The 22,788-nt window shown below is 42.4% G+C and overlaps 1 protein-coding gene and 1 long non-coding RNA gene across 6 annotated transcripts; one reads left to right on the top strand and one right to left on the bottom strand.

Moving 5' to 3' along the window:
* The first annotated feature begins 311 nt into the window (after positions 1-311).
* LOC135422261 (uncharacterized) lies at positions 312-11,546 on the top strand. Its single transcript, XR_010434395.1, has 3 exons — positions 312-401; positions 646-5,912; positions 10,922-11,546. It is a non-coding gene; the product is annotated as an uncharacterized LOC135422261 (long non-coding RNA).
* TERB1 (telomere repeat binding bouquet formation protein 1) lies at positions 1,519-22,754 on the bottom strand. Of its 5 annotated transcripts, none has more exons than XM_064671335.1 (21): positions 22,649-22,754; positions 20,018-20,076; positions 19,012-19,122; positions 18,703-18,831; positions 18,134-18,265; positions 17,643-17,703; positions 17,439-17,554; positions 16,221-16,343; positions 15,515-15,667; positions 14,311-14,442; positions 12,887-13,012; positions 11,761-11,918; positions 10,668-11,023; positions 8,889-8,950; positions 7,760-7,852; positions 6,342-6,512; positions 5,796-5,876; positions 4,621-4,734; positions 4,122-4,231; positions 3,374-3,589; positions 1,519-2,427 (listed from the first exon to the last, which is right to left on the bottom strand). In XM_064671335.1, the coding sequence occupies exons 2-21, from the start codon at positions 20,049-20,051 to the stop codon at positions 2,398-2,400; spliced, it is 2,508 nt and encodes an 835-aa protein (XP_064527405.1). In that variant the 5' UTR covers positions 20,052-20,076; positions 22,649-22,754; the 3' UTR covers positions 1,519-2,397. The 5 variants fall into 5 exon arrangements, with proteins under 5 accessions (XP_064527405.1, XP_064527403.1, XP_064527401.1 ...); XM_064671333.1 differs by lacking the exon at positions 22,649-22,754 and adding an exon at positions 22,019-22,601 and having other exon boundaries at positions 3,374-3,427; XM_064671331.1 differs by lacking the exon at positions 22,649-22,754 and adding an exon at positions 22,019-22,599.
* Between the last annotated feature and the right edge of the window lie 34 nt (positions 22,755-22,788).

Genomic DNA, 22,788 nt, shown 5'->3' with positions numbered 1-22,788 from the left:
CGCCCCGCGACAGACACCGCCCGGCCCGGCCCAGGCACCGCCCCGCGACCGGCACCGCCCGGCCCGGCCCAGGCACCGCCCCGCGACAGACACCGCCCCGCGACAGACACCGCCCGGCCCGGCCCGGCCCGGGCACCGCCCCGCGACAGACACCGCCCCGCGACAGACACCGCCCGGCCCGGCCCGGGCACCGCCCCGCGACCGGCACCGCCCCGCGACAGACACCGCCCGGCCCGGCCCGGGCACCGCCCCGCGACCGGCACCGCCCCGTGACAGACACCGCCCGGCCCTGGGCGGCACCGGCCCGGGTGGGGCCGCAGCGCCCCCTGGTGGCGGCGGGGCCGCGAGCAACGGGACCGGCCCGGAACCTGCAACTGCCACCGCCGGGACCTTCATCCCCGGTAATTCCCTCTGCAGCCCCCGGGACCTGCCCCTGCACCCCCGAGGACCTGCCCCGGTATCTCCACCCCCCGGTCCTTCCTCCTGCACCCCCCAGGACCTGCCCGTGCAGCCCCCCGTCCCTGCCCCAGCCCACTCCCGCTGTGCAGCAGCTCAGGCTGTATCCTGGGAGCTGAGCGAATCCATGGTCCAAGTGATCCGCGACCCAAATCCTTGCAGCCCTCACACCCTTGGGTTGTCCAACAGAACTACAGAAGAACTCCATGGGTTTTGCTAACACACTTTCCTACGTGGTCTGTCAGTCAGTTCAGCTTCTCAAGGTGCTGAAATCCTGCCCGGGGAGGCTCGAGCAGCCTAAAAGTGACATTGCTGTTTTCATGCAATTATACTTTTATGGTGCCCATTATGTGTGGATTTCAAAGCACTTGTGCAAGAAAATTAGTGAGATGATTGAGACTGAACAGTAAATCAAAAGGAGAGCAAAAGATTGCCTTGCACAAAGCCACACAGCAGGTTCCTGGTGCTCCTGGTCTGTGACTCCTCAGATCACACCAGAATGTTCCACGATGTTGTTCCATCACCTTGTGTCACGAGAGGAGCTGGAGCAGCAGGAGAGGTGCCCAAAGAGCCTGTGGGAATTTCTGCCCTGAAGATCTTCAGAACTTGACAAGGCACTGAGCACCTTGACTAACTTTGCAATCAGCCCTGCTCTGAGGAGATGAGATCATGGGCTCCACAGGGCCTTCCCAACCTCAGTTATACCCAGGGTGACATAAATCATATGGAGATATTCTGACCGTGTGTCAAGGGAAGATTTACACTTTTATCCACTTGAAATATATTTTAGGCCAGAATAATATGGATTAACAACACACATTCAGTCAATAGATGAAGTAGCAGCTTGTCTGGACTGGCTCTGAGTCCTTGGAAAAATACTTGTTGGGGTGTGTAAGGGACCCAAATGTCCCTTTTGTGCCCACCCAGCCTCAGGAGTCCTTTAGCTCACCCTGCAAATAGTTACACCAATATTTAACATCATTGCTGGCAACAGCTCCACTCAAAGACATCTTTTACAGATGCTTGAATATTTTAATAATATAAAACCCAAGTTGCAACAGCTGAAAATATTAGAAGATGCATTTATTGTATCATTGGCATCATCTTTACTGCAAGTGGATCAGTTTTTGGTTATCTTGCTTGTTTCCAAGCATTTAAGCTACATCACAGTGAAAACCTAGTGCTAATATGGTAACTAAACGTTTTCCATAAAAGATTAACTATTGATTTCTCAGTCCTTTATCAGAACAGGTAAAAAATACAAATGAAATACTAAGGCTAGCACTGAAAAATCAAGTTACTAAGGCTTTCACTATAAAAATTGTGTCATTAGCAGAAATGGGGGTTCTGCTCACTTACCTGAATAATACACCAAAAATTGTCCAACTGTGAACAGAAGCTAAATTTTGTCTGTACCTGCTTAGTTCAGCAGTGAGTACTTAGAGTAACAAAGATTTGCCTCCTACATGCAGCAGTGTTTTACCAGTGTTTTCTGGCACAGGTACATTTTTCTGCACATGCAGCACATTAAAAACATGACAAAATATTTTATCTGCTTTAAACATTTCACTTATTAAGAGAAAACAAATTCAGACACAACAACATTAACACTTAGCAGTTTTGGACATAAAATAGCAGTTTGGACTTAGCAGTACAGTCATTTCATACAAGGGTAAGGCAAACTATAAAAAGTTAAATCAAAACTTACATGTATCAAATGCTCAAGAAGGTTAAATTAAGTTTAAAAAATAATTTTTGCTGATAAGCATTTTGTTGCCTATGTATAAAAGAAACTGTCAAATAAGAGTAAATGAAATTTTGAGTTATCACTGGAAAACATGAGTCCAAGACAATCTAAATTTCCAAGGGCATATGTTCTTGCTGCTATAAAGGCTGTTCTTCACTATTCTGCAACAAAATCCAAAGTACTCTTGGACAATATTATTGATGATCTTTGGAGTTTTTTTGCATCTATAAAATGGAGATAAAAGAGAAAATATCAAAACAACTGTTGACACTGCACAATTATAGAACACCTTGCAGTAGACAAAGGCTCGTCACTTAACCACTCCAAGGCAGGGCACCAGTGCTCCCTGGATCCAAAGGACAGCAGCAGTGCTCCCTGGATCCAAGGCACAGCAGCAGTGCTCCCTGGATCCAAAGGACAGCAGCAGTGCTCCCTGGATCCAAGGCACAGCAGCAGTGCTCCCTGGATCCAAAGGACAGCAGCAGTGCTCCCTGGATCCAAGGCACAGCAGCAGTGCTCCCTGGATCCAAAGGACAGCAGCAGTGCTCCCTGGATCCAAGGCACAGCAGCAGTGCTCCCTGGATCCAAGGCACAGCAGCAGTGCTCCCTGGATCCAAGGCACAGCAGCAGTGCTCCCTGGATCCAAAGGACAGCAGCAGTGCTCCCTGGATCCAAGGCACAGCAGCAGTGCTCCCTGGATCCAAGGCACAGCAGCAGTGCTCCCTGGATCCAAGGCAGGGCACCAGTGCTCCCTCTCCTTTCCCAGACAGCACCTCTGTGTGAGGCCTGTACTGATCAACCCCCAGGAAACTGCTGGAGAGTCACAAACCAGCACCAGGAAAAGAGGCTGAACAGAGGAAATACCAACTTCCTGATAAACACAGGGATTAGTTCAGAGTCCTGAGCTGACACTTGTTCTCTTTGTACCCTGGCAGGTTCAAAGGCTCTCTGATATTTTCCTACTCTAGCTCTCTCTCTCCAAGCACAAGCCCTGATGGAATTACATAAGAGACCATTCCCATTGGTAGCACAGCACTGAACTGACACAAAGCACAATGCCATGGGCTGCAAATCCTGAAAGCCTGCTTTTTCTGCAAATCAGTTCAGGGGCAAGTTATGAAAACTGAGCTCACAGCATTTAGAACTCATAGAAAATTAGACTGTGACTACCTGCTTCTGTAACCTGTAGTACTTCTTGGAAAGATCAACATTTGTCCGTCCTTTCTGAAATGGGTAAGACCACAAAATTAAATTCCAGTGATTACCCATTTCCTTTACTCCATTCAAAAGACAGTTAATTTCTTCAGTCGTGAAATCTTTTCGGGTTCTTCTTCTTCTCTCGTTCAAGGTTCTCGTGTTCATGTCCAGGGGACATATTTCATTGCTCTGCAAATATTTATTTTGGTGTAATTACAAATGATGTCAATCTACAGACTATTTGGTATGTGGAAGTAGGGTATTACTGGCAATACACCCTTGAGCAGTTGTAAAGAAATGATCACACAGTCAAGGCGACAATGGCTCTTCAAGGTTTCTTCACTGTCACTGAAATACAGTATTTTTCTGTGATCTTTACCTTTGTTCCTGTTGTACCTATACAGTTTAATAAACCTTTAGTAGGTTTATGCCTTCAGGTTTCTGTTATTTCTATACTGTGCAAGCTTTCATCAACACAGGAAAAATCATACCTCCATATCCATTATTCAGAAAAGAGTGTCAGCTGAAAAATGCTTAACTCAGTTTAGGATAAATCACTATGACTGGAGTAGAATCAACCGAGCAATATCCTTTTAATAAGGTTCATTTTGCTACTGGGCTCCTGTTAAAAGTGACTTAAAAAGAAACTGTGCAATTCCCAGTGCTTTTGTTTGGACAGCTACAGCTATGTGAGTGTATGATTAGGCTTTGAACAACTCACCTCATCTTTCTCAAGTGCATGGATGCAATTTTCTTGGAAGTGCTGACATTGGTTGCACATTTCTTTGACTCCTTGTCTCTTCAAGTTGGCATCTTGGGTTTTTTGTAAAGCTGTGGAATTGGGAACAGGGAGGCTCTTGGTTACTTTAAACTAACTGAAATCTACTGGAAAGCTAAATGTAGTGCTTAAAGGAGCATTTCTTTTAATGAACCTGAATATGTAAATGTTGCTGTATTAGTAATATCTCATTCCCCTTAGATCTTTTTCTCATAATTGACATTAACACAGGAGGATTATTTATGCATTGGAAGCAACGAGCAAGTAGTAGCACTACTGATGTTTGAGTAACTCCCATGATTAAAGCTGTAAGAGTTTATTTAAATCCTTAGCCATTTGTCCCCAATAACAAGACAGCTGCTTCTCTTAATGCCCTGACCTAAATGCAAACCTGATCTTTAAGTTATGCACATTAGAGAATTGATTTTCTGGTAATACTCACACTTTCCATAGGCAGGTGTCAAGTTATAATTGCCAGTCCACCTAATATTTTTATGATGTTCATCTCTGTTTGAAGTATTAGGCTTGGTTTTTCTACTTGGAGTCAACAGAATACCTTAAAAGAAATCCCAAACAATAAAGTATTTCACGTCTTTCTTAGGAAAAAACAAATCACAAAACACAAGTCATGTTTTAGGAATTAAAATTTAAGGGAGAACAATCTTTTGAGCCATATACTACCATGTGGTCTTGGAAGAAAGCCTGGGAAATTCAGTTTACTTCAGTTTACAGAAAATGTTTACTTGCTAAAGTTAATATATTGCTACAAAGGACCCTCAAGATAAAATATAGTTGTGTTTTGGGGATTATTTTAAATTTTAAAATACCTATCACAGACAAATTAATTTCTGAATCTGGAGAGGAAAAATATAAACAAATTTATAAATCAATCAACCAGCTTTTACTGGAAATTAATTAAATAAGGAACCATGTAAAGAAGGTTTTTGAAAATAAAATATTAAAAATAAATTGTGGATGGGTGGGCTGACTTTTCAAAAGAGAATGCATTTTAAAGGAATATTAAGAGTTGAGAATTGAAGTACTGATTTAGAGAACTGCTTCAGCCTACTTGAAACATTCTGGTCATCAATCATAAGAGACAGTATTGGTTACTAGTTGGTGAAGGTAGTAATTATGACTGTAGGTGGAGCTCTGCAGGTGCCCAAACCCACCACATTCTGAAAAAAATGGCTGCTGAGTGATGTAAAAATATATATCAGCAGAGTAAGGGGAAAAATAACATTAATGGTTTTGCTATATTACAGAATAAAATCTCTAAAAGGTATGGACTCTGCTACAAATGGGGCACTTGTGTGTTATAAAGAACACTAGGTTTTATGGGCAACTGATGGTTCTGCAAACACAGGTTCCTAAACTGCACTGCAGAAACTGGTGGAATTTATATTCCCTTTCCCATCTCTACCTTGTTAATAACTTCTTATTCAAAACTTCCCAGCAAATAAGTAGATAACATTTTCTGGCATACTAATATATAGATTATTCACAGAATTTGGAGAAGAAAAGAAGCCACCATAATTCTCTATCCATGGTAAAGTTCTGCAAAAGACTAACAGAAAATAATGGCTTTTTGCATTAATTGCCAAATCCAGCCCTTACTTTGGAAACTATCCTTTTTGCTCCTAAATGTTGATATTTCTGTATGCAGCCCATCTTTCCTCACTGGGGCCAGCATTATTTCTGGAAAATATAAGATGAACACCAGTACAAATGTCAGTAAGTAGTAACTGTTTAATTTTCAAAATATCTCCTTTAAACCAGAAAAATAGAGGATGTGCTTTTATTTTATTCATTAAGAATTATAAGCATCTTAGACCCATATGTATATATTATATTATGATGTCATCCATTCACACTTAATTCAAATTATTATAATACATTCCCTTCCCTTAGTTCTTGACTGGCAAACATCACAGTCATCAAAGCCTGTCAGGAGGATCTGTCACCACTGCCAAGAAATACAAAAGATTCTCAAAACAAAAGTGGCCAGTTCTGATATCACTTAGTGCAAGTCATTAGTAAATCAAATGAAATGAGTGAGTTTAAAACAGCAGAGCAATCAGGATCAGATCACAGAAAGTTCCGAATCTGAAATACAGTTTCAAGCAATGGTTACAACTGCTAGAAATAAAACTCGGTGGTTACTGCCGTGGGTCCTGTGTGTGCTGCTGCTCCCAAGAGCCGACCGGCAAAGCTCCTCCCTGTATCGCTGCTCAGCTTCCAGGAGGACTCGGTGATGGTCACACCGGTGCTGACAACTTTGTAACAGCTTGGTGAAGGTTTTACTGTTGAAGGACAGTCCTCCTGCTGCACAACCTGCAAAACCAGGGGATACTGTAGGAATAGCAAGCAGAGATGCTGCAGAAGGCAACACCAAGTCCAGCATCTCCTTTTGATCACTATGATCTGCAGTTTGACCTCTGGTTTTCCATGGAAACATTGCAAAGAGGTTTCATTTTTATGTATCTTCTTGAAAATACTTACTTGTTTTGTACTTTCTATCTTAAAAAAAATTAAAAAGTGTTTTCAATGTTTTATGAGACCAAGTTAAACTGCACTTCAACTCCAGAAGTACTGAATGAGGCACAGATCCCCCACAGAAGTAAAAATATTAGTGGGGTGGGAAGAAAGGGGCCTCAGTTCCATTTGCATATTTATCCAGGAGCCAAAATATAAGATATGCTTTGAAACTTTGTGTTGCAACAGTTATCTGTATTAACTTGAATAAATGATAAGTCCAGCTTAGGCAGGAATTCCCTCACAGGAAGCCTTCCCATTTCTTTTGAGGACGTTCCTAGGGTAATTTGTGGTTCAGTTATTCTTGGATGTTCTCATGATTAAGTTACATCAGCTGAAGGAGGACTTGTGTGAGGAATCATAAGAAGGGCAGTATGTGCAATGCTCAAGCAGTGCTAAAGCTCAGGTTGAATTTAATTTGACAACTTGGATAAAAATAATGTTCAAAGGTGGGTTATGAGCTGCTTTGGGGTTTGTTTGGGTTTTTTGTTGGGTTTTTTAATAAAGAAACACAGGCTTGATTACAAAATCCACTTAAAATGGTTTAAGTGCTGCACCAGCAGCAATCTTATGACCTACTGACAGAGCAGGTTGAGCAAGTAGCAACTGAGGTCTGCAGTGCTGGATTACCCAAAATCTGAGAGTCTGTGCTGAATAGAAGGGCTGCAGAACAGCCAGGAGGCTCAGCAGGAGGATCACTGAGAGAAATGAGCAGGGCTAGTGTTCTTCTCTGCCTTCCCCATCAGAGAAAGGAGGAAATCACCCACTCAAGGATTCTTGTAAGAAGTGTGATCTTTTAAGCTCCTGTATATTGTTTGTTAGCAAGCCTACATTAAGATACCTGCACCAAAACTGCAATGCCAACTTTATTGCAATATTTAGCTTTTTTTTTAGAGGCATAAAAAGGAAAGAGTTAAGATTTACATAATAGGTAACAGAACAGATGTACTAAAATTTCTGTAATGTCAGAAATAACTGACTGCATTGCTGACTCTTTAAGGCTTCTTTTGTGTGCTCAGGAAAGAAAGACCTGAGGTGATATTTACCTGAACACCTTAAATCTGCCATTTTATGGGATGAAGATGTCGCTGAAGTACTTTTGTGTTTCCTGGTTATCTCTGAGTAGGATGAATTTTGATCTAAATGAGGAAGGAAAAATCACACTGAGAAAATGTAACCTGCTTCTGCCATGGTAATCATGCATCAGTGTGTCTACGTTCAACTGCATTTTCTATTTGTAAATTATTAAAGTTAATAAACATAACAGCAGAAAATCCAAATTAAATTCCTCAAGTTAAATGTACCACATTTACATTTTTGTAAATCCAGAATAATGATGTTCAATTCAGTGCTTTTTCATCCCTCTCCCAAAGGATGTTACTTCAACTTGAACACAGCAAATGAACCCTGTAAACTTAACTAAGCCCTATAAACTTTATTTCTGTTTGCAATCTGATGCTGAAGGATGTGATGTACTGGAAAAATATGAACTCTCAGTTAGAAAGGTATAACCTGGAGATCAGCTTGTCATCTGTAAAGCCACCATTCTGGCAAATACTAATCTAATGAACACTTATAAATTTTATAAATTAACAGGAAACTAAATGATGAATAAAGATTTGATTGGACAGACCCCAATTCTGGGATAAATTTAATAAATAATGTAATAAATGATCTAAGATCAGTGCAAATCTGCAAACCATTCATCTTAAACACATGTTCAGCATGTAGGAACAGCTTCAGGCAAAAGTCACTCTCACAGGGAGGTTCTGTCCCAGTCTTACAGGGACAGAACCAAACCAGCATCCTCCTGCATTTTCTGTTAATGGCTTTCACTGCTTAGTACAGATTAAAGACTAAACTGCATTCAGACTAAACTTGAAACATTTGTCTATGATACATTCATTTCAATAGTTAAAATCAACCAAAAAAAAAGAAAGCTACAATATGTATTAGAAGAAAAGTAAAATAAATATTCTTCTGGTAAAATTGTGTACAATATAAAATTCCAGTACTGTGCAAACCAGTTAAAGGATATTAATTACGTATAATGCACTCTGTAATCTAGTGATACATAACAACTGGTAAAAAGTAGTGATAAAAGTACACAAAATTAATTAAAAACTCATTAAGAACAAAATCATCTAAGAAGGGAATGTGTTTAGCTGTTTGTACCTGCTGTGCATGTCTGTGTCCTGTTTCTAACAGGCTCTGCTGGTGGTCGAAATAACTGTTCACTGGGAGACAACAATGGGAGCAAATTAAAAAGAATGAAATGCCACAACATACATTTACCTGTAAATTAATAGACACAGTCCAATGAAAAAAATAAAAAAGAACATATTAAATATATGAAAGATAAAACTCTCAAAAAATTATTCTAATTATCCCAAGTTCCTGGGCTTATGGCCCCCAGTGTGTAATTTGTTTCCCAGACGCCTGTGATCAGCATTCCTTGCAGGGCTGTTCACCCTGGAATGCAGAGTTTTCCAGGGATGCTGGTTTCCAGGGTAATTTGCAAGTCTGATTCACATAAAACTTTCACAACCTCTTCAAAATACTGTAGCCTTCACCATTTGTAGCAAATGCTCTGAAAGGTATTTGGTTTTCTTCTTTGCTTGCACTGGTCAACTCCTGTGCAACCAACATGTTCCTGTGATACCCTGCTGGTGCCTTTGTGTGTCACTCACTCCTTGGGAATGCTGCAGGAGCAAGGACCCTAATCCATGGTCATCCTTCACTAACTCCTGTTTTCACACAAATACACAGGCAAGCAGAGAGCTTTTGGGTTGGTTGGTTGGTTTTTCTTTAAAAAAAAGAGTTGTTTTGTGCTTCAGAAGCCAGAGCAGAAATAAAGAAGTTGTGTGAAATCATGCTGAACAGTAGCAAAGCAAAATTCACCTGAATGTACCGTGGACAATTATCCAGGCTCTTGGGAATTTCTGTGGCAGTCGCAAAGTAACAGTATAATGCATATAAGGGAACTGCACAGAGCAAGGGGCAGCCAGCCACAGGAAAAAACCCACAGTGACAGTGTGGGACTCAAAAAATCCCCAAACCAAACAAAGGAGAAAAAAACCCCAAAAGCAAAACCCCAAAACAAAAAAAAACACTCACCATGAAACAAAACAAAACACAATCAAACAAAAAAAACAAAACCAAACCAAAACCAACCAAACAAAAACAAACTAAAAAACCTAGAGAAACATGGTTTTGCTCATACTCTCCCACTACATATCTTGAGGGATATTCCTGATATAAATTCAAGAGAATGGCTTCTGTGTTTATCATTGCAAGTTGCCTATCATTAATTTATTTATTATCAATAGGAAAGATAAGCATCAGAAGCACAAAAAGAAGAGGAAAGTCATCATTTGTGTGAGAGCAATGAACAAGAGAACAGGGAATGACTAAACAGGGAATGACTTTCTCTTCCCATGCAAAGAAACAATGGAACATGAGGGGAGAAAAGTGGAGGAGGGAAAACTTTTTCCTTGGTTTGTAGCCACTCCAATTCCAATGTTTTTTCCAGCAGTTCTCTCTCCCTGCTGCTTTCCTGTTGAGTGCCCATCATAGAACCCCTTGTGGGCTGTCCAAACCAGTGGGTCAGATCTTTCTCTGTTACACCAGTGAGAGTTTTGAGGCCAAAGCCAGGGATGATTTCTCCCCACTGTGCTGAAAGTGCTAAACATGGCCTGGAAGGGGCTCTCTGTACAACCCACGAGGCAGAGAAAAAGATCAGGAGCTTTTGTTACTCCAGTGTCTACAGTCTCTGATCTGTGATCTCAAAGACACTCCCACAGAGTATCCTCTAGTGGGCCACCAAAGGGCTGTGGCTTTTCACTAGAAGAAAAGGACACAGTTAGAAACTGATAATTGAAAAGGCTGACATTCCATTTGGAAATTCCAAGGGCAAGGCAATTTAGTATTTCTGCTTAGGTGCAGGATACTCACCTTGCTAGAGGAACAGACTGATTTTTTACACAAGCAGTTTTGTCATTCCCACTGTGACTTTGCAGTGCTCTGTCTGTTTGCAGTCCATTCCCTGCACATGGAATATTGCTCTGTCCACTCTGTCCAGCAGAAGCTGCATCTGTGGGGTTCACTGTTTCACTTTTTCTTGGAGGACAATTTACAGCTGGAGCAAGAACCGGACCATCCAACTTCAAGGTCAACTGTGGGCTATGATCTTTGTGTGCTCTTTCCAGGTACATTTTTGGACCAGCAGGATTCACCTCATGGGATTTCAATGCTTCAGAATTGGCTGGATTTGAGGATCCATCCACAAACACTCCTCCTTGCAGTCCTTCCTGTATTGAAAAATAGTTTGTGACTATATGAGCTCTACAGAATCTTAAATAAATCCAGTAACAAGATTAACTAATAGACCAGTTTAACTCTGAAGGTAAAGCAAATCCCAAAGAAGCTTCAGAAGCCCCTGACTGAGCAGAGAGCCCCAGGACAGCAGTGCTGCTGGAGGTGTTCATGGGAAAGTCATTAAGGAATTTGCTACTGATGCGAGGCACTGCTAGAAATGAGCTTAAGAGCCATCTAAGTAACTCATAAACTCACTGTTCCAAACCCAGGGATACCAAGCAGCTAAAAAGCACAAGGAAAATATGAAACAACCTTATTTCAGTCTATGTTCACATCCTCCTTTATCATCTGTCCCACCATAGCTGTACAATCATGGGCATTTCATGCATGCAAATATTAAAATTATAGGTTTGAATGTCCAACAATTACAAATAAATTGAACTTCTTGTTTTGCCAACCTAATTATCTCTATTTTGTAGAAAATCTGGGTTTATAATAAACTAAAATGCTTCATAACACACAGATGCCTCCATTCTCTGATTGCCCTGCACAGGAGTAACTTGGTAAGATCTACAATAATGGTAAAATTGCAGGTTGTAGATTCACACACATCCAATATTTTCCCTGCTTTTTTAGCTCACACTGAAATTATCCCAAGGGTTTACTTTCTCTTTCTCCCTAAACTCTGTAGATTTGCTTAGTTTTATCCTACTTTGGTAAATAGGCCAACCTCAGCATGTTCTTGTTCAATCAAGTTTATTCTGTGTAAAATTTCATTTGCTTTCTTCCAGTAGTCTTGTAGACTTCTTTTCCTGACTTGCACATCCAATTCTTCTTCATTGCTCACACTTAATGAATTATCATTTATTTTCAGAGACAACTGTTCAGCTTTAGAAAATATAAACCAACATTATTACTTAAAATTTTATCAATGAACATCTTAGTATTTATTATATTTTATTATGCTGAGGGACAGCCCCAATAATTTAATGCAAAGTATAATTTCAGAATAATAATTTTTATAAAACTTAAATGTACACATAAATGTTAACACACTTCAAATATAAATTGCAGTTACAAGAGGTGAGATTGCAGTTATAGTTACTATGAGCTGCTTCCACAATGATGCTGTGCAAAAAATGACTTTTTCATTGACTTAATCCTAACTCTATAGGTTCTTTACCAGTATAAGTTTCTGCTTTTTTAAAAAACAATTCCACATTAATGGACACTGCAAATCACCACACCCCCTTAATCTTAAACAAAACTCTCAGTTATGATTTCAGTACAAAAATGTAGATACATGAAATTTAGTAATTAGCAATTGCAAACCTTCCATGCTGTAGAGATTAGAGGACAAGGTGTCTTTCTGTTTCACTGGTAGAATTGTACAGATAATTAATAAAAAACTTAACCAGGGTGCCCTAAAATACACCCTACCTTCAAAAGAAAGAGCAAGATTTCTTAATATTGCAAAATGATTGTAGTCACAGTGATTTCAGGTTGGATCATCTACTGGTGTATTCTCTCCCCATAATGGTACATCCCCAGGAATAGAGTATCCACACTGCTTTTATTTTTCACATGATTTATAGAAAGGAAAGCTTTTAAAAACTGGTCCTACATTTACAGGTTTACACATGCATTACTGCAACACCAGTGAAATTTTTGGTTTTCATTTTTCTGCCTAAATGCCACAGTTTGGTGGCAAATAGGCAACTTCTCTGCAGAAAACAAACCCCTCTGGGAGTAGACAGAATTACAGAGCTGCCACAGTTAAAGTCATTCAGGAAAGCAGCAGAACACAGAGATGGAAATAATCCCTGTCATTTTTAAAGCAGTAACAGCAAACTTACTCATCTGTTTGCAGTTTTGCAGCACAAAAGTAGCAGCTTTGATCAGTTCCTCATCCTGAGATTCTGTTAATACCTGAATCATAAGTGGAAGGCCATTGTTCTGAAGCAGTTCACACTGGTTTTCTTCTAAAATGGGGCATTATAAAGGAAAAGAGATTGGTTTCAGCCTCAAACACACTCAATCCTACAGTAATTTTAGGAGCTAACACTTACAGTTTTCTGGGAAATTCTGAAAAAGATATTTTCCTTTTACAGATCCAAGGCTGCTGCAATGACCCACTCCCTGGATGGCAGCAGCAGAGCTTTACATCACACAGGATGATTTGGCCAAAAATCAAATTTCTTGTAGGAAAACTGAAGGACAATCGAGACAAATTATATGATGGGGTTCCAAATTCATTTAATTGTTGCCTAAAACATTTGAGTTGTGGCTTCTGCAGCTCTTTTCCTCCATTACACTACACTACCTTTCTGTAAGCCCTGAGGTGCAGAACTATCAAAGGTTTAAAGTTTAAAATTAGCAATACCGTAGTAAATTTGATAGTTTAATCCTGGTCTAACCACTCTCTTCCTCTTCATTAACTATGTCACCAGATAAATTTTATTTTTAACGATTGATTTATTATTTATTTATTTATTTACTATTTTATTTTCATTTATTCATTATTGTTAACTCATTTGCATACGTACTCATTAAACTGGCAACTTGATAAAAATAGTTCTGTGTTGTTTAAATGTGATAAAAAGGAAGAAAAAATGAAATATGATTATTTTGTGTTGACATTTTAAGAGAAACTTTTATTCTGCTGGTTTAATCGTATTTCTACTCAAAAACCATTTTCCATTAAGCTTTGTTTCAATCAATTCTTCATGCAAAAATGTCTTAAAATAGACTTATGACCTATTGAGCTAATTATTGAATGTTATTGACATTCAGAGGATGATAATCAATCAGAATTTTTGAACATGGAGCCCTGAGGAGCCTGACAAAAAGATTTCAGGGATACTTACTGTTTGTTATTTCAAAACCAATGCTATTATATAGCCTTTAAAAAAATAAATAGCTATATAATGAATGGACAGAACCTGTACATATCAAGGACCATTAAAAGAGAGCTCAAGACAACTCATTTGGTATGTTTATATTGCAGTAGTTTTTAGGTCTGGATTAATTCCACCCAGTGATACCTAAGCCCAGCTCTGAATTCTTGCATAATAGTCTATTTTTTCAAAGCTCTTAAAGACACCATCTGCTAACAAGTTTTAAATTTTAAAGATGGAACATTATAGAAAACCTTTTTTCCTAACTATTAACATAATATTATTGAACAGAACTTTCCCTCACGTTCCAGTCTTGCTGAAATGACCCCACTGAAGGGGTTTGTATGTGAGAATCTAGCAGAAGCTGACAGAACAGATCTTACCACAAACTTCAGTACAGTGTCCAATGGTCAGAATAATGCTGATTTTTTCTCCTGTGTTCAGTGTCTCGTTGCACAGCAGCTTCAGCAGCTCTGCCACGGTGTGATACTTTGCCAAGACAACCCCCATGGCAGCTGTGATGTTCAAAATAATCAGGAGAAAAATAAACTGGCTAATGAGTGTACAGACATCACCCAAGTGCTGTTCTTCAAGGGAGTCCCACAGAGCTCCCCAAGCCTTGGGGCTGCACAGTTCTGCTCCTCTCTGTCTCTAACCCCTCAGACTCCCACAGCCCTCCTGGGGCTCCCAAATCCAGCACTGCCCTTCCTCCCACACTGTGGGGTTTGGAGCTGTGACATCTGACAAACAAGGGCTTTGCAATGGGCAAGTTCTGTAGATCTCTGCTGAGCTTCTCCACATCATTTATCAGCTCCAGTGCAGAGCAAAAAAGAGTTGAATAAGGTTTGACACACAGAGTATCTGCCACAAAAAGAGCCAGGAGTGTTTCTGCTAGAGGGCAACCTCTTCCTGAAACTGGGAACACCACTGCTGGTCCATCCATGCTGAAGCCTAACCCTGTCACATACCAGCTGATCTGAAAGTAGACTCAGAACTAGTGCAGGTGTATGTTTTTAAACTTCTGTGACCTTCCATGAGTGAGCCCTTATGGCACAAGTGTCAGATGTAACAACCATGGCCAACAGCACAGTCACCAGATCACAGGCTTCTCCAAATGTTCTGGTGGAATACAGAGACTTCCTCAGGACGTGCCCAGGCAGCACATCAGAGTACAGGTTTGTCCTGCACACACCCCACATCTGCCCAGCCCCACCTCTGAGTTACCAGACTTCCTAAAGCTCACAAAGTTTATTATTCAGGCACAGACCTAACTCCAGGATCCAAACTGATTGCCATACCCAGGTCTCAGCTTACCCAAAACTAGCTCTAGCATCTTATCTCTCATTTTTGAGTAAGGTTTAAATTTTACTGTTTATTTTAGCAACAATGGGAAAGTAAACCACCTCAGATGAACTGGATCACCCTCCATACAGGCATTTGAATTTTAAAAAAATCTGCAGCATCAACTGGGATGTTTATAACTTACTGGTCTTTTAGCATCCATTCATATCCCTTTTCCACCAACACAAGAGTTTAAACATTTTAAGATTAGTATATATAGAAAATGACAGCTGTCTTTGCACTCACAGTTATTAGCAATGCAGGCATCCAGAGTCTTGGTTACTACTACTGCAAGTTTTGGGCCAGAGTGGCTCAAACAGGAATCATGCATAAGCTCGAGGAGAACTTTAGCTAATGTATCCAATCCTCCAATAGAAACAAAATATTTCTGCACATATGCTTAGTGAAAAAAAAAAAAAGAAAAAAAAGTGTTTTGAGTAATAGAGTTTGCAAATTACTTTAGCATTTTGCCAATTAGGTTCATCATAGTTTTTCTGTGCATGTATCAATCATTACATTTCCAGCCATACAGCAGTAGCTGGATACATATTAACCTCAAAAAATGTAGTATCTGTCAGATGAAATAGTTACAGGAAACAATGACCCTAATACAGCATACAAATGGCAAACATTATGCCCAAGTTCTACCTAAATAATTGTTTTCAGTGATGTAATAATGACTTTTATTTATAAAATACTTCTAATCAAAACAGCTTCCAAATAATCTTTACTGACCTTACAAAATGTAACTGGTTTGTGGCTATTTTGTACTTACACTACCTTGGACTTAAGCACAATGTAGTGCAAGTAAAGATGGTGGAATACAGTTTTCAGAGTAAAGGTTGGAAGAACAGCAAATGAATTTGTAGAGATTGACCAAAAAAAAAAACCCTATCTCATTAAACTTGCTTTTAACAAAAGCAAAACTATGTAAAGCTTGAGCTGCACTTACAGTTGTTTGCAACTGTGAGACCAACAAATGAACAAATGGGCCGAACTATGTCAGGCTCTGTGCAGCTCTCGAGCCACTCCTTGGCATACGGGAACACTGAACAGCAAATGTTTTGATTATCTTCTGGAAAAATAAACACAAACAACCCCAATTCAAACGGAACGCGGAATGTCAGTTGGACAGTAAGAGGAAATCAAACTGTTGCCCCTGTGGAGAAGAACTTCAAACCCTGGCAGAGCAGGGCAGGGCAGGGCAGAGCAGGGCAGGGCAGGGCAGGGCAGGGCAGGGCAGAGCAGAGCAGAGCAGGGCAGGGCAGAGCAGAGCAGGGCAGAGCAGGGCAGGGCAGAGCAGAGCAGGGCAGGGCAGAGCAGGGCAGGGCAGGGCAGGGCAGAGCAGGGCAGGGCAGAGCAGAGCAGGGCAGAGCAGAGCAGGGCAGAGCAGAGCAGGGCAGAGCAGGGCAGGGCAGGGCAGAGCAGAGCAGGGCAGAGCAGGGCAGAGCAGAGCAGGGCAGAGCAGAGCAGGGCAGAGCAGAGCAGGGCAGAGCAGGGCAGGGCAGAGCAGAGCAGGGCAGAGCAGGGCAGAGCAGAGCAGGGCAGGGCAGGGCAGGGCAGGGCAGAGCAGGGCAGGGCAGGGCAGAGCAGGGCAGAGCAGAGCAGGGCAGGGCAGGGCAGGGCAGGGCAGAGCAGGGCAGGGCAGAGCAGGGCAGGGCAGGGCAGAGCAGAGCAGGGCAGAGCAGGGCAGGGCAGGGCAGGGCAGAGCAGGGCAGGGCAGGGCAGGGCAGGGCAGAGCAGGGCAGGGCAGGGCAGGGCAGAGCAGGGCAGAGCAGGGCAGAGCAGGGCAGGGCAGAGCAGGGCAGGGCAGGGCAGGGCAGGGCAGAGCAGGGCAGAGCAGGGCAGAGCAGGGCAGGGCAGGGCAGGGCAGGGCAGGGCAGAGCACAGCAGGGCAGGGCAGGGCAGAGCAGGGCAGGGCAGAGCAGAGCAGGGCAGAGCAGGGCAGGGCAGAGCAGGGCAGGGCAGGGCAGGGCAGAGCACAGCAGGGCAGGGCAGGGCAGGGCAGAGCACAGCAGGGCAGAGCAGGGCAGGGCAGAGCAGGGCAGGGCAGGGCAGGGCAGAGCACAGCAGGGCAGGGCAGGGCAGAGCAGGGCAGAGCAGGGCAGGGCAGGGCAGGGCAGGGCAGGGCAGGGCAGGGCAGGGCAGGGCAGGGCAGGGCAGCACGCACCGTTCTGGGGGTTGTTCACGCAGGCACAGAGGGCGCTGCACACCGAGCTCCACAGCTGGTAGCGCTGCTCCGTGTGCGCATCCGAGAGCTCCAGCTCACACCCGGACAGGGTTGTTCTGTCAGGGACAAACAAGGCCCAGGGAGTCAAGGCAAGGTCACTCCTCAGCAGAGTACCCCTGGTGTGTTTGACTGCCGTGTGTTTACCTGAAGAGCTGCAGCAGCAGGCTGATGCAGCCCGTGTCTCTGACATAGGTTTGCCCGTTTTCTACAAGAGAACACACATAAGACTCCACGGACATGGGCAACTTGAGACAAAATCTTACTGTCAGGTTTGATTTACAGATACATCTCATTTCCTAAGCATAGATCCTCCACAAAAACAAATACAAAATCACATCAACACGTTGGTGAAAGCATTCCATTTCTTTCTGTCTTTTTCTATACATTGTCAGAAACTACTGGTTTGCATCACAATTTTTTAAACTATATTTTTAAAACTAAACCACTTTCTGCTGTTTAAAGAAAACCCAGTGAGCAATTACCTACTTAGACAATTCAGGTTCAGTCACATGCAAACATTCATCTTTATAAATTCACTTTACCAAAACATTACTAATTGAAAATCCAAATTTTGCATGGCAGATTGGCAAACAGAAAAAAGTGGTGGTGTAACATAGGGAAAAAAACCAACTTACTATTATTTGAAACCAGTACTAAGATGACATAAACAGACATTCTTTTCAAGTTCACACCAGAATCCTTATTAATTAAAAATAAAATGAGGTCTTCAAACAATGCAGAAGTACACGAACTCTGTTGACAATACACTGAAAACAGAAAATGAACACCATTAAGTCCTAAAGTAAGTTGCTCATAATCCTAAATTATTAAGTCTCCGTTGTGGCCAGTACTGGGGAGTGGAGACAAAACAGGACTATAAAGTGACCGAGGGCTTCCCCTTGGGGTGAGTTCCAAACCAACCAGGGCTTGGCAAACTCTGGGACAATCTGAGTCATTCAACACTTGCTGCTGAGGAGGAGGAGGAGCTCAGCTGTCTGGTAGCAAGCAGAAGTGCTGCCTGCACAAATCAGCAGGGAACTGCATCACATCCAGGCATGGACAGTGCAACAGTGGCACCTTTACTGCTCCTTGCTCCAACTGATCATCTTGTAATCTGATTTTCTGAGGCCAAAAAAAAAGTGGAGACAAAGCACAAGAGAAGTATTTCTCATTCAGAAATACAAAACATATTGCTTCAGATTACCATTACTCTCTATAATAATCCCCAGTGTAAACAAAGCTGCTTCCTTTACTATGCCATGAGCACTTGATTTGGCAAGGTCATTTATAAACATCAAACCACCAATTTCTCGAAAATATTCACTTGCTTCACCTACAACAGAGAAAAAGAACAAAAATTAACCTTTAGCTTTTGTTTCCTTGTAAATTGAAAGCCTCCCAAGATTTTACAAATTCTCAAGCCTTAAATCCTTTAGACAATTCTTTTACAGTGACCACCACCTCTTAACATACATGGTGAACATAAATGTTTCTGAGGAAAAACATTTCTTACTGTTTTGTTGACAAATTGAGTAAATAGTGATCAAAGCTTCCTTCTGAGACAGAGGGCAGTCCATCTGATATTTAAGGCATTCAAGCAGTAAGTTCAGATCCGTTTTCATATCTAAGAGCAAACACAAAAAACTTCATGACAATTGTTATGTTTCTATATATTAATCTGTTCAGTATCACAAAAAACCTGTCCAAAAATGTAGTGTGCACAAGTATAAAAAAAAAAAAAGGTGAGCAAAACCAAAGCTACACCACTTCTATCCATCCATAAATAACAAACATACTTAACCAAGAAATATTCCTGTCCAGAGTTTGTTATTTGAGAATGATTTCCTTTGGCCTTTAATCACTAGTAACCATCAGAAACTGTGATGTAGATTACTAAATATTCAATTCACAATTGCAAGGTGCATTCAGTGTAGAGTGAATAATCCAGGACCATTCCAATGCTTAGAGTGAAAATACAGTTGAAAATCTACAGAGTGATAGGGAAAGAATCCAAACAGCACAAGGCTGGAACGTGGTGTTGAGTTACAGGAGACATGGTCATGCAGCACAGCAGCAGAGGCTTGAATTAGCTGGTTACTGAGGTAACACAAAGCATTTCCTGGGCACCTACATACAGCCCCTGGTAAGTAAAAACTTGGAAAACCTGTTTCTTAAGCTTTGGGTTATAATAAAAAGCTTATTTGGTAATTATTTGCAAAAGTAACAGCAGTTGTATTTTGTAAACTCTTGTGAGATTGGGAGTTTCTCAAAAAAGTTATAATACAATAAAATGTAGGTAAATATTAGCAATTTTTTTAAAAAAGGTAACCTTGTGGTGTGATTTACTATTTGAATATTTGTCATTAGATTTGCCCTTTAGGTATCCAATACAGTATCCAAAATTCAGAAAAAGAGCATTTCCCCAACAGCTCCCCCCCCCGGCCAGGCCTATCACAGTCTACTAAAGATTTGTAGAGTTGATGCAGATAATAAATGACAAATTCTCTTGGGTATCTTACCACACTGATTCTTCTGCACCTTTTCAGTGTCCATTTTTGGTTGTATCTCTGTTCCTGTTCTACAACAGCAAGGAAAAAGCATTGTCATTTCTGTTCAGACTGGCAGTGTTTATAAAGCGTTGTCATTTCTGTTCAGATTAGCAGTGTTTATAACACATGCAGTATAAATTACATCATTTTTCTTACCATGCATTCTTTCCAGTTTTCTGGTTTTACTCTGTCATCTGACACACACACAGTTTAATGTTCTCTTGCATGGCAAAGATTTCCTTTGGAAATACAGTATTTTATAATAGCCCTGCATTTGTAATACTGTGTTAACATCTGAAAGTTAACATTTTGCAGGAATCGGGTGTTACCATTGTGGGGGCACCATCAATGTCTCTGTGTCATTGATCACAATAAAGCTGATCCAATTTCCCTTCCAATAGTTGCCAACTTTGTCATCAGCCAACAACTTGCACTAAAACCACCAAGAAATGTTACATAGAGGGTGAACATACAAAACCTTCAGCCTCCTGCTGCTGCTCAGGGAGCCACTAAACCATAACTTTTATTGGCACTGGTCAAACCAAAAACGATGCTGAGACATGATTCCTTAAACTAAGAATTAATTTTAATTCACCAAAGACTTTACATGAACCATGTAACCCACAAACCCCAGAGTACTGATTCTTCACAAACCTGGTGTGCCAGGATCTGGGATTTAATTGAACAGCAGGGTGACATTTAGGTTTGGAGAGAGAAAGATGATCCCTCAAACATGTCCCAAGCCCCACACACAAAAGGTTGATTCAACCATCACAGTAACCTATTTCAATTTCTCAAAAATTATTTAGCTCCAGGTAGAAACTTTAAATCACTGATAAATTCAGCTTAATAATGGATTAGTTTTCCTTCTCAAAGTGGAGCAGAGACTCTAAGCAGCATCAGTGTCCTCTTGATGAAGACAGCCAGCCCTGCTTTCCATTTAGAGTTTAGGATTGTCCCCATTCCTTTGCTGTTTCCATTAAGAGGGAAAATTTAAAAAGAGCACATCTTCCTTTACCCTTTCAGAAGTCATAATATATATGTATTTCATTTTCTTGCAAATCCAACCCTGCCACAGGGAAAAGCTTGCAAGTCTTCCTCACCTCTTATTGCCCCTTCTGCTACCACCCTGCCAGCCTAAGAGAAAACAAAACCCCTACATGTTCCCTAGCAGAAGGAAGGCTGTAAAAATCAGCTAACTCTGGAGCTAATTGCATTTTAGTAGAGTTTAATTATATACACATTTATACAATTAAGGAGCCTTTAATATAAGAAGCACAAGGTTTTTAAAACTGTATCTTGACCTTACCTGGGTCTGTTTTTTGCAACCTACAGAAGGTACACAAAGCAATATTTATAAGCTAGCCTACATTAAATGCAAATAGCTCGACTCTGTTGTTGCATCCCAGGGCAAAGACAAAAAGACAAGCTACAAGATTTGCTGCAACGATCTTTTGGCTAATGTTGCATATAAAACAAATCACCCATCGGATATGGAAAATAACCCAGTAACATCCCTTCAAACCTCAAAAAACCACTCTCAGAGAAGTGCAGGTCCGTTAATCTGTTTGTTCAGCAGCACTGGAGCACAGTCCCAGCCAGCCAGCCTCGGCGGGATTTATCCTCGGACCAAACCCGCTGTTGGTGTTCCGTGAACACCAACATTCCCAGCAGCAGCGAGGCCGTGAGGGCACTGCTCAGTGCACCAGGGCTTTGAGGTGTTCTGCCCTGCTTCAGCTCCCTCCCTCAGAGGAGCCGTGTGAGTCACAGCTCCGTGTCACAGCCCGCTTTGAAGTCTGTGCGAGCGCTCCACATCGTCCCAGATATAAAGCAGAAAGAACATGTAAAAGACTTTAAAAAAAAAAAGGAACAAAAAAAAGGCGAACAGCATAAAGACGAAACAGCAGCAGCATTCATCTGTGGGAGGGTGGGGAGCACCGAGAAGTGCGAGATGGGGCACGGATCGGGTACCTGTGACCCGGCAGCGGGGGTGGCTCTGGGCACACACCGAGGAGATGCCGGTCCTGCCGCCGAGCCCTGCCCGCCGGGCTGAGGGGGGAGCGGTGACTCCCCGGGCTGAGGGGGGAGCGGTGACTCCTGGGCTGAGGGGGGAGCGGTGACTCCCCGGGCTGAGGGGGGAGCGGTGACTCCCCGGGCTGAGGGGGGAGCGGTGACTCCCTGGGCTGAGGGGGGAGCGGTGACCCCCCGGGCTGAGGGGGGAGCGGCGGCCCCGCCGTGCCCGGCCCTGCCCGCGGTGCCTCCTGAGGGAGCGGGGCCGCCCTCAGCCCGCGCCCGGCCCTTCCCGCCCTCGGCGGCCCATCAAGAGCCGCCGCCGCGGCGCCGCCCGAGCACCTCAGGGAGGGCTCCCCTCGGGCACAGGCCATCCCCGAACCTTCGCCTGATCCAGGGGAAATTCACTTGGCTTTCACCACAGGCTGGAAAGACCTTTAAGATCATCCAGTCCAACACTGCCGCTGTAACCCCTAAACCACATCACCCAGCGCCAGATGCAGACGCCTCAAACACCTCCAGGAATGGTGACTCCAGCACCTCCCTATTCCAGTGCCTGATCACCTGAACAGCGCAAGTTTTTTCTAATACCTAATCTGAATCTCCCCCGTCTCAGCTTGAGGCCATTTCCTCTGGCCCTCTCACTGCCGGCCCGGCAGGAGACCGACCCCTCCTCACTACACCCTCCTGTCAGAGTTGTAGAGCCATGAGTCCCCCCTGAGCCTCCTCTT

This window comes from Pseudopipra pipra, chromosome 14 (genome assembly GCF_036250125.1).
Source record: "Pseudopipra pipra isolate bDixPip1 chromosome 14, bDixPip1.hap1, whole genome shotgun sequence".
In the NCBI taxonomy this organism is placed as follows: Eukaryota; Metazoa; Chordata; class Aves; order Passeriformes; family Pipridae; genus Pseudopipra; species Pseudopipra pipra.
The sequence above is the reverse complement of the archived record's forward strand: the minus strand, read 5'-3'. Positions and strand labels throughout refer to the sequence as shown.

Coding starts and splice junctions, on each gene's coding strand:
- TERB1 (XM_064671331.1), bottom strand. CDS start 22,431: ATGGCCTGTGCCCGAGGGGAGCCCTCCCTGAGGTGCTCGGGCGGCGCC. Junction 19,123..20,017: donor GGTGCAGAAGAATCAGTGTG/GTAAGATACCCA, acceptor GTTTGCTCTTAG/ATATGAAAACGGATCTGAAC. Junction 3,590..4,121: donor ATGCACTTGAGAAAGATGAG/GTGAGTTGTTCA, acceptor AAATATTTGCAG/AGCAATGAAATATGTCCCCT.